This window comes from Echeneis naucrates, chromosome 20 (assembly GCF_900963305.1).
Source record: "Echeneis naucrates chromosome 20, fEcheNa1.1, whole genome shotgun sequence".
Taxonomy (NCBI): Eukaryota; Metazoa; Chordata; class Actinopteri; order Carangiformes; family Echeneidae; genus Echeneis; species Echeneis naucrates.
This window is the reverse complement of record NC_042530.1, coordinates 16,198,246-16,209,492: the sequence shown is the minus strand read 5'-3', so window position 1 is coordinate 16,209,492 and position 11,247 is coordinate 16,198,246. Positions and strand designations below refer to the sequence as shown.

The 11,247-nt window shown below is 43.2% G+C and overlaps 1 protein-coding gene across 2 annotated transcripts; it reads left to right on the top strand.

Annotated features, from left to right (window-relative positions):
- The first annotated feature begins 771 nt into the window (after window positions 1–771).
- fzd8a (frizzled class receptor 8a) lies at window positions 772–3,522 on the top strand. Of its 2 annotated transcripts, XM_029528997.1 has the most exons (2): window positions 772–1,621; window positions 1,721–3,522. In XM_029528997.1, the coding sequence occupies exons 1-2, from the start codon at window positions 1,169–1,171 to the stop codon at window positions 2,912–2,914; spliced, it is 1,647 nt and encodes a 548-aa protein (XP_029384857.1). In that variant the 5' UTR covers window positions 772–1,168; the 3' UTR covers window positions 2,915–3,522. The 2 variants fall into 2 exon arrangements, with proteins under 2 accessions (XP_029384857.1, XP_029384856.1); XM_029528996.1 differs by having other exon boundaries at window positions 772–3,522.
- Window positions 3,523–11,247: the final 7,725 nt, after the last annotated feature.

Below are 11,247 nucleotides of genomic sequence, written 5' to 3'. Positions count from 1 at the left end.
ACCTCATTTAAAAAATAAAACAGCTCTTTCTCAGGGACAGACAGCTCCCTGGGCAGTATTATCATGCGCAAATGAGCCAATTTACCAAAACTAGCCTCTCTTGCAGACTGAAACAATCACTTCGGAGAGGGACACGTCCTCCGCTTGATGTGTGTGTACGTAATGGGGAGGACGTCAAAGATGGCATGTCAAAGGATGTTATAATACTCAGAGCACAAAGTTCAGTCTGAGGAATTAAGATTAGAAAAAGAGGAGTGGAATATTTAGAATAACTGCGGGTCAACTTCATTTAAAATTTGCTATGATGATTATAATGTTAAAAATGACAGTTGCTCTTTGGAGGGGTTTCAGGGGGGAATCCATTATAGGGATATTGTAGTTTATTTAAGGCTAGCCAAAAGATCTAGGCTGGACTCAAAAGTATAAACACGGAACCTATAATCTGAACTTTGATTAAACTGGCAGAAAAACGCACAGGGGTGCTTATTTCCTCTGAATACTGTGGTTGCGTGATAATCATCCGGAGGTCATCATCATCATCATCATCATCGTCTCCGTGCTGTGGGGGACTCAGACACCGGCTGGACTGTGTTGATCCACGATTTGTCTAACAAAACATTTTTAGGTGAGGAACTTGATTGACACGTGTGAAGCACCGCCCCCCGCCGCTCCGCGATTGGAATAGCAGCTCCGGGGGCGTGGCCAACCAGCTCGTGGTATATATAGGCATCGAGTCGTCTCCAGCCTGATGATTTGTATGGGAACCGGGACTGAGGTGGGACGAGCCGACTGAATGTAGTCGTTGTGTGTTGGAGAAACAGATAAGGGCCCACATCTTCGAGTCCAGCAGCGATCGGACATCAGCACTCTGGTTTAGTGACAGTGGCCTGCGAGACACTGAGCAGCCTCCACCACAAGCTGGATTCTTCTCTCAGCCATCTTGCCTGCCGTTCGTCGCCCTTGAAGGCTGTTTTCTCCTCTCCTTTCCTTCTCCAGCCGAAAGTAAACACGGCTTTCACATTGCTTGCAACTCTGTGCAAGATCCCGAGAGAAGCGCGATGGGCTCGCTGCATAACGTCTGACCGGACTGCAGCCAAAGAGCAGACGGCTGGAGGATTCGTTGTGTTTGTTCCATAGCCGAAAAGGGGGGACGCGACGCGCCGGAGAGATGGACCTGTTTGGGATCTACCTGCTCCTCTCGCTCGCTCTCCTGCCCCGATCCAGCTGCACCACGGCCAAGGAGATCACCTGCCAGGAGATAGCTGTGCCTCTGTGCAAGGGAATCGGTTACAACTATACCTATATGCCCAACCAGTTCAACCACGACACGCAAGACGAAGCTGGGCTTGAAGTGCATCAGTTCTGGCCTCTGGTTGAAATCCAATGTTCGCCGGACCTGAAGTTCTTCCTATGCAGCATGTACACCCCAATCTGCTTGGAGGACTACAAAAAACCTCTCCCTCCGTGCCGGAGCGTGTGTGAGAGAGCCCGGGCCGGCTGTGCTCCTCTCATGAGGCAGTACGGCTTCCCCTGGCCGGACAGAATGAAGTGTGATCTGCTGCCGGTGCAGGGCAACCCCGACACTCTGTGCATGGACTACAACAGGACCGACTCCACCACGGTCTCCCCCGTGCTTTCAAAACCCACCAACCATCCTGGCAGGGGTTACAATCCGTCTAAAACTAAGCCGGGTAGGCCCGGCGCGCCTGGGAAATACAAGCCGCCCGCCGCGCCATGTGAGCCGGGCTGCAAGTGTCTGGAGCCCATGGTGCTGGTGAACACGGACCGTCATCCGCTTTACAACCGTGTCAAAACGGGACAGATCACCAACTGCGCCATGCCTTGCCACAATCCATATTTTACGCACGACGAGCGGGCTTTCACTGCCTTTTGGATCGGACTTTGGTCTGTGTTGTGCTTCGTGTCAACTTTTGCCACCGTCGCCACTTTTCTCATCGACATGGAGCGCTTCAAGTACCCAGAGAGGCCCATCATCTTCCTGTCAGCCTGTTACATGTTTGTTTCTGTCGGCTACATCGTCAGGCTCATCGCCGGGCACGAAAAAGTCGCCTGCAACCGGGAGTTCGACGTGGAACACATCCACTACGAGACCACCGGACCCGCGCTCTGCACTGTGGTCTTCCTCCTCATTTACTTCTTCGGTATGGCCAGCTCCATCTGGTGGGTCATCCTGTCTCTGACCTGGTTCCTGGCAGCCGGGATGAAGTGGGGCAACGAGGCGATCGCCAGTTATTCCCAGTACTTCCACCTAGCAGCCTGGCTCATCCCCAGCATGAAGTCCATCGCGGTCCTGGCGCTGAGTTCCGTGGACGGGGACTCGGTGGCTGGCATCTGCTATGTGGGGAATCAGAACCTGGACAATCTGCGGGGCTTCGTTCTGGCCCCTTTGGTGATTTATTTGTTCATAGGCACTATGTTCCTCCTGGCAGGATTTGTGTCCCTGTTCCGGATCCGCAGCGTCATTAAACAAGGAGGCACAAAGACTGACAAACTAGAGAAGCTGATGATCAGAATAGGCATCTTCACAGTTCTCTACACTGTGCCAGCAACTATTATAGTGGCCTGTTACTTTTACGAGCAGCACAACAGGCAGACCTGGGAGATCACACACAACTGTTCCAATTGTTTACTGGAGCGGGACCGCAGGAGTCCGGACTATGCAGTTTTTATGTTGAAGTACTTTATGTGCCTTCTGGTGGGCATCACGTCCGGAGTGTGGATCTGGTCCGGTAAGACTCTGGACTCCTGGAGGACTTTCTGCACTAGGTGCTGCTGGGGCAGCAAAGGCACCAGCGGCTCCATGTACAGCGACGTGAGCACCGGACTGACGTGGAGATCGGGCACGGCCAGCTCCGTGTCCTGCCCAAAGCAGATGCCATTGTCCCAGGTTTGAATGATAGAATAAAAGCAGCTTATGGGAACTGCTAATTGTTTGGGAGATAACCCATCACTCCCTGTCTTAAGCAATTTGCATAGTAATGAACTGCTGCTGAGATGTCTCACTCCTTCCTCCAAACATCCACACACACTAAGGGGAGAGGTAATTGATACAATGTACCTGGCCCCATTCACGAAGCTCCATTCCTCCCTGTTTATATGGATTAGAGCTACAGGCTGAGGTTTTTAAGCAAACTGGGCATTACTTGTTGTTGGCAGAGACCGTTTGGCTCCTCATTTGCTTCATACAAAGAGCATTTGTTTTTTGTTTTTTGTGTGTGTTTTTTCTTTTTTTTTATACCACCTTATCTACATAGTGGCAGATAACGTTGTGTGAGTCAGTCACATCAAAGATAGTTTAAATTAAGCCTTAATAGCGCCCAAGTATTTTACGGGTCATTCATTTTGTAATTTTAAATGTATTTATATAAAAGCTATGTAAAAAGCTGTAAATGTGTGTAAATAAGAACTTTATAAGCTATTGTAAATTTGTACAAAGTGTAGATGTCTCTTTTTGTGAGAAAGCAAATATGACCTTTATTTTGACAATAAAACAATCTTCTAAATCTCAAGCCCTGTGTAACTTCTCCAATGTTTTCCCATGTGAGGGATGGTCCCCAGGCTCATGCTGGCATACTTTGTTGTTCCTTGTGGTCACCGTGTTGAGGATGGCAGAAGCAGCAATGGCAGGTTTTTTGTTTTTTTTGTTTTTTTTTAAAGTCCTGGTTAAGAAGGAAGCCCTTTTAACCATCAGAGGCTGGTAATTAGAGGCAGGGGTTGAGTTGGAGCATCTCCATAATTGTTTAAGTCCTCTTCACATGCCTGCCGAAGCCTGCTTCCTTAATTTAGTAAAAGAGGGAGTGGGTGAATGGGGGGTATAAATGTAGGGAACGGACCCTTTTCATCTGCAGAAACTTTGATCTTTCTTTTTTAACAGGCTAGAATAAAGGTAGTGTGTATTAGGGGTGGCTGTCTGATGTGCCAAGGTTTCCCCTAAACGTCCCCATTTAGATGCTTTGATGGACGTCCTACAATTGAAAGAACATTTTGGAGTCCCCTCTCTTTCTCTCTCTCCCCCCCCCCCTTTTTTTTTTTTTTTTTTTTTTTTTCTTCTCCCAGGTTTGTTAAGGCTGAATCCTGCCAGAGCCCCCGCGTCTTGTATTTGTTTTTTTTTTTTTGCAGAGGTTGAATTGAAACGTCTTCTCCCTCGGCTCAAGCTGTGTCAGCAAGTGCAGGGGCCTTGACATGAATGATATTGAAATAGCAATGAAAGCCCCACAGGTGGTCTGTTCACATGATTTCACATTTTAGGGCCTAATCGAGGCGTTTCTGATACAAATGTATCTGGTTTGGTCCCAATTAACCCAATGCGCTGGCATAAGATGATACAGTGTAAACCAGTGTTGAAGAGCCTTTGATTTACCGGTCAATAGTGACAGTTTTGCTGTGTCTGCTTTGTTCCCATTATGTTCAGGCTCCAGATGTTAAACCCAAAAGCTTCTTTTCAGTTTGCCTGGGCATGCATCTGTTGGGAGTCAACATCAGCCACATAAATCTTCGATCACTGTGTCAGCAAAGACACCAGACCATGAAGATGTACTTTCAGTAATGATAACTGTGTCGCTGCCTTAGCATTTGGCCTTCTGACTTCTGAGCAGTGTTAGCGTTTGTTTGAAAGCAAATTGAATCTCATGTTTTTCATTGTGTTATTTGTCAGTAGAAAGTTTGAATGAAGTTCCTCAAACCTGAAAATACTGTAGAGTCTTTGGCTCAGTGAAGATGACTTTCTGTGTTGGTCTGGGCTGTATGGTGAGTGAACTAAATTCAAACAGTCACCGTTGAGGCCAGCATTGTGGCATTTGATTTTCCTGTGCTTACCCCTAGCAGTCTCTCATGCAGCTGCAGTTAGGACTGCCAACCTCGCAGTACTGCAGGGACATTAATTTGCAGCCCCATCTAGTGGCAAAGGCAGCGCTTCACAACTCCACATGCCCCCAAATGCCTTTTCCCTTCTGTCAGGAGCAATACCTAACAGATGCTCAGAGCAAAATCATTGCTTTTGGGAGGCTATAATACTAAAGGTCTTAATTTCTCCTCAGTTTGGTAAAAAGGCAACACTTAAGAGAAAGTAAAACTTTAATCTAGAAGTAATTTTAGTACTGTGACCCCATGTCACCCCTTGACTTTGCAGAAGCAGTTGTCCACACACACAAAAACATAAGGTAAAAAAAAAAAAAGATAAATGAACCCTGGGAAATCCAATTAAAGTAACTTTTAGAAGAATGCAAGTGTAAATCTGAGGCCCCACATTAAGCTCCCTGTGATTTTGTTTGGCTAGTGACCAATATAAAGGATCTGGCCTAACTCTCACCCAGTTGGAATCCAGGATCACTCAGGTGAGTTTAGGATGAGCGAAACACATTTAAAGTGATATATAGAATCACAAACCAAGGACTAATTTTTTTTTTTTAGAATGTGACACATACTGCCATTGTATATTTGTGTGTTAATAGACAAACTGAAACATTCAACTGAAATTGACAGTTTAACAGAAAAAGCTGCAGAGAAGCAGTGCCTGTTTGACACTCGTTCCTATGCAACATGAAAAAAGCTGACAACACGAGGGTTTCAAATGAAATACAATCACATGTTCACACTGGTCTGACTTCTTCATATTCAAGCTGGAACACCTTTATATTGGTGGGAAAATGTGTAATTTTTGTGTTACAGAAACCAAACAGTAAGAATTTGGATAGCATGACATAATGGGATGTATATTGCTGGTTGAGGGCTTTAGGGAGACATAATAATTTGTAGTCCTTTTTTCACAGCAGAACCGTCCAGGTACTTAGCAGTAGCATGTCCCTACCAGGCTCTTCAACACAAACATTGTGAGCCCATTTCCCCCACTCATATAGGTGTATTTTACAGGGGAAAGTATGAGAGTGTTGTTAAGTTGGGTTTCACACAGACAGGGGCAGGACTTCACTGCCCAAGCCTCTTAGCTGCTAATAGTCCAGGTCAAGTCTGAATTTATGGTTCAGTTTTGAAGCAACCATACAAACATTTCTGGCTACACCAATGCTTAACTGTGACTGATAAGAAACGAATCCCTCAAAACACACCAATGTCTAAGAATATACTCCTTCCTGACCACTCTATATCCAGATAAATATCAGTTTATTTGTACAGGATTTTTAAATTAGAGTAATATTTTATATTAGTAAAATATCATGTTTTTTTAGACTCAAAGGTCTTTTGTTTTTTTTTCCGGGGCGTGTTTACCTGTTGTTTTGTGTTTTGCCTGCTATTTTTTCATGTTTTGTCTCAACTTTCCCTTGAGATCAATTAAGTTTTTATCTGACTCTCTGTCAAAGTGCTTCACATGGGTCAAACAGCCAAACGTAATCAAAGTGGCATGTAACTAATTGAAAACCCACAATAAAACATACATAATATATACATAATACATAATATATGTAAATAACATCTTCAGCTGCTCTGACCTCCTCTGGATGGTTAGGGCCACTGACAGCAGAGGCTTTGCCTTCTCTGGGTGCAGCTAGTCCCTGGTATAGCCACTTAAGGGCTCCCAGAGAATGGCCATAATCTGTCAAGCAGGAAGAGCACTCAGATATTTCTGCTTATCGGATATTGAAGGTAGTTTCTGATTGGAGGTAAACACATGCCTTTCTCTGTAAAGTTTTTTTTTTTTTTTTTTTTTGGAGCTTGAGAAACAACTTGAATGACAACAGATGTTATAAAGGCATGACTTATGGTTTCACTGTGTTTCTGTAGCTGTGGACTCTTAACCTCAGTATGTTCATCATTGTAGTTTAAAGTGCCCAAACATGTGATTACGTTTGGTTTTTGGTTGGTATAATTTCTTTCTTTTTCCAGACCGGAGAAGATGAGCAATAGTATAAAACCTCAAAGTTTCCACTTCTGTGTTCTCCTGTGCATAAAGCATAACAGTGACCTTGGCTTTCAGTGACCCATTTAGACTCACGTTAAAGCTCAGGACCTCCACTGGACACACATTACTCCCAGCTGGCCATTTAAGACACCAGATGTTGTGAAACAATGGAGCTCAGCATTTCTGGGTGAAGTCAAGCTGCATGGTTATAGTTTCTCCGGGACACCGACACCACTGAAGCTGTTACATATTTAAAAGGGGAGTTTGGGAATAAAGTTGAAGTCGGTCTCTCTTCTTCCCATCATATGTCATGCAGTGCTCAACCAACACACGCTTCATTTCAGCATCATTACTGAGCCAAACAAAGATAGCAGCATAAATGGCTGGCTCCCTGTTGGCACAGCAACAATGCCTTTGTGGTTTAGTAGTCCTTACAGTGCACCCCTGCTGCTTTTCATCCAAGGACCCCCACCTCCTCACTCACTCACAGAAGCAGAACAGTGTTCCCTTCAGTCCCTCAGTGGCTGATTGACATGCACAAAAGGAAAAACTCTTTCATCTGAAGCGCCAAGCGTTTTGCCAGATTCACTCTGGGTGTGGACACCCCAATCCAAAGGAACGTAACAGCAGTGAGAGGGGAAGTGATGTCATAGTTCTGATGATAAATAAATGCTGAGCAGAAGAAACATAAGTGATTAATGCTGCCATTTAAAGAGTGAAATATATTAGGGATGGTCTGAGAGACATGTGAAGTTGATAGATAATAACAGCAACATTTTGCTAACCCCCTCATTTACCCAGATGTCTAGCCCCCCCCTACATTTATCAGTCTTCATGAACTCTTCATTTTGACTTAGTTTTGTTTTTATGATCCATATAGTCACAATTTTGTCATTTGTCTTTTCTTGGGGTAGTATTTTATAATGCTGTGCATAGAAAAGTTAAAGGAATAATTAATGTACCATTCATGATGATGCTCATTGAGCATTTTTTTAGGAACTCCTCATCCATGTCCTCCTTCCAAAATATCCAGCAGACAGAGGTCAGGAGCTTTACTTCATGTTCATATGAAGCATCGGAACAAGGAAAAAAAATCAGATCTGGTCACAGCAGTGTTGGTGCCAAATTTTATGCAGTGCTGAAATTAAAGTTGAATTGCTTAGGATGTGTGGTGTAAACTTGGTGGAGGAATTATCTATTTTGTAATAAAAGAAAAATACATAATTTTATAATCAACCACCTGTACATGTGACCTGAGATGTGCCTTTAAGTGAGTGTTTAAAAAAGTTAATCAAATTAATCATTCATCTCTTCAGACCCTACAACAAGTAACTAGTATCCTTCGACTGTATTTTATTTATTTAAGTATTTGGGAGGTTTTGGCAACTGGATCCACCTTCACTGTTTCTTCAGCATCACTGTGTGGAGTTTGCATGTTCTCCTCGTGCCTGCGTGGGTTTTCCTCCTGGTGCTCCAATTTCTTCCCACCGTCCAAAGACATGTATGTCTAGGTTAATTGGTGACTCTAAATTGTCTGTAGGTCTGAGTGTAAGTGGTTGTTTGTGATGGACTAGTGGCCTATCCATCATCCAGAGTGAGCTGGGATTGGCTCCAGCATCCCCTGCTACCTGGAAACAGATTAGTGGTTGAAGATGAATGAATGAGTCACCATGATGAGGCAGACCCTCTCCAAGACACATGCAAGGACCTGAGACAGCACACTATGTCATGTACTGCGCCTAAAACAGAAGACTGTCTTTGGAGTTCAGCTTCTTGTACCTGCAGAGAACGAAGAAAACAGCAACTTCTGCTCACTGACAGTCTACCACACTGTCACACAAATAAAAGCCCATAACTAAGTGAAACATTTTTTTGTATTAAGGAGAAGATATTATCACATCTGACACCAGTGATGCGCTCAGACAAAAGTCTGGCAATGCAAGGATCATACCAGGATCATAGGTGATGATGCTTGCTCTAACCATGAAAAAAAAAAAAAAAACCTTTAGCTGCAGACAAGCATGTACAATGTCCAGGCCACATTCTAAGCTAAATATGTTTTTGTACTTAAAAGTTGGATTTTGAAACATTATTTTCCAGTAAATGTGGGTCACCTCAACTCAAATTTCCACGGAAGAGCATGGAGTCAGCAATTAATGAAATCACATATCAGCCAGCATAATATCAAGTAAGCCAATGTTAACTAGAAAGATTTTTGTAGTATTGTAACTATTTGACTATCCTAGTTTTTAACTAACTAATGTGCCTAGTTCCCTTTAACTGCGCTGCTGGATACAGAAGCTAATGATGGTAAAAAAACTGTTAAAACAAGAACAACTATAGATCTAATTTTCAAATCACAGCAGTTTTCACCATGAATTTGTGTATCACTGTTGGACACTTGGTTTCTTCATCTTTCAAGCTAGATAGTTATTGTCAAAGATCCATCTATGTAGTTTTATTGACTTTCCGTCATTGAAATGGGATGAGCATCAGAGCTTCAGGCACTGAATGAAAACTGTTTGAGTGAATGAATTTGGAGCTCACTACTACACAAGTTGGCTCTTTGTTGTTACCGCATAGACATGTCTTGACTCACCATAGCCCAGAGCCCATTTGCTGTCTTGGAGTTTTCTTTAAAGCACTGAACAACCACTTTGATGAAGCTGTCCCCATCATCATACCACCAACCAAACAGGCCCTGGCAGATGATGTTTGAAGCTGTGTTGTGAAACATAACTCGAGGACTCAAGATTGTACCTTTGATGATGACGCAGTCCTACATAATGGCTGATATGCCAAGACCGCCCCCTATATGAGAGGTCACAGTGAGTAGAACCAGAGGGCAGTACCAACCCACCTCTCCATCATTTCCACTGTGAACTGTATCTCTCCCAGAATCCTCTGCTCCATGGACTGCTTCCCAAGGCCGAAATTCCTCAAAGCCATCGGTGCAGAGTGGCAATGCGTCTTCCAACTGGAGCTATAGTCTGCCAGAAACATTCCTTTAAGATGTGAGATTCCTTTAGGATATGAGAATGGACATTTCCAGGGATCTTCCACACCATCTTCTGACACCTCAGCTGTTTCTTACAGTTTTGGTTGAGATCACTGAGAAAAATGTCTTGAGGTCATCCAGCGAAATCAGCAGCCTTAGTCACCATTTACTCCTTCACAGCCTAATGACTACAGCTGGTCTGTACACAACCGTGAATCATGTAAATTCAGCAGCATGCCATCTGTAATATACTCAAGAATCGAGTTTTCAATTCTTTTTTTTTATCATTATAAAAAAAAAAAAAACTTCCACCACAAAGAATATTGTCTAACTTAGATATTTCTGTTAGCACAGAAATATCAAACATTTGAGATAAATTAATAAGTCAGCCAATGCATAGCCCGGGGTACTGAACCACTCCAGAAATTAATAATGTGCTAATTTATTTTGTGTACGGTTGTGGGGCCATTTGCTTATCAAAATTGCTGATCAAAAGTACAGCACAAAAGTGTGTTTTGTGCTGTACTGCTTCCTGGTGTGGATGTGTATGGCAGCTATGTATGAGTACAATGAGAGTGTTTCTCTTTGCCTTTCAAAGTCCTTCATGGGTCTCTGACATTTCACATGGAGAACAAAGAAGGCACCACAGATCCACAGAAGGATAAAAGACACAAGCATGGTGGAATGGATTGCGTTGATTTGAAGAGGCTTCCTACTGGCTGTTGCTCAACTCCCCCCATACACACCCAGGCAGCACCATCAGCAACATGAGCCACACCTGTGACAGTACTGAGTTTTAAAATGCAACCTGTGTTTATGACTGCTACATATACAGTACAGGCCAAAAGTTTGGACACACCTTTTCATTCAAAGGAATAGGAAAGTGTGTCCAAACTTTTGGCCTGTACTGTACACACTCTAAATGGATACAAAGAAATAATCTACCCTCCTAAAAAATCTACCCTCCAGTAAAAAAAAAAAAAAAAAAAGAATCACATCTGTCTGATTAGTATTCTTGTATGTGTGTTTATTGATTTGATTAATACATTAATATACAGTAAAGCAAATATTATCTGTAAAGGCAAATGTTTCAAGAAAAATAATACTGCCTGAACTAAATATTTTGAACATGACTGAACATGCAGCACCTACCAGTTTCTACAATACCTGCAATAAAATATATTCTCAGCAAGGGAAAAAAGCTTGCACTACTTTGGGATTATGTTGAGAACCAAATTTAAAGGCTTGGGTGAGTCAAGGATTGGGGTTTAATGTTGAAAGTGTTCACAAGTTTTGTGAATATGAGACAGGACTTTGGGGTATTTGATAAAATCCCACCTGTCAGTTCTGCTCTATAGGTCCTTTCCTCTGCCTG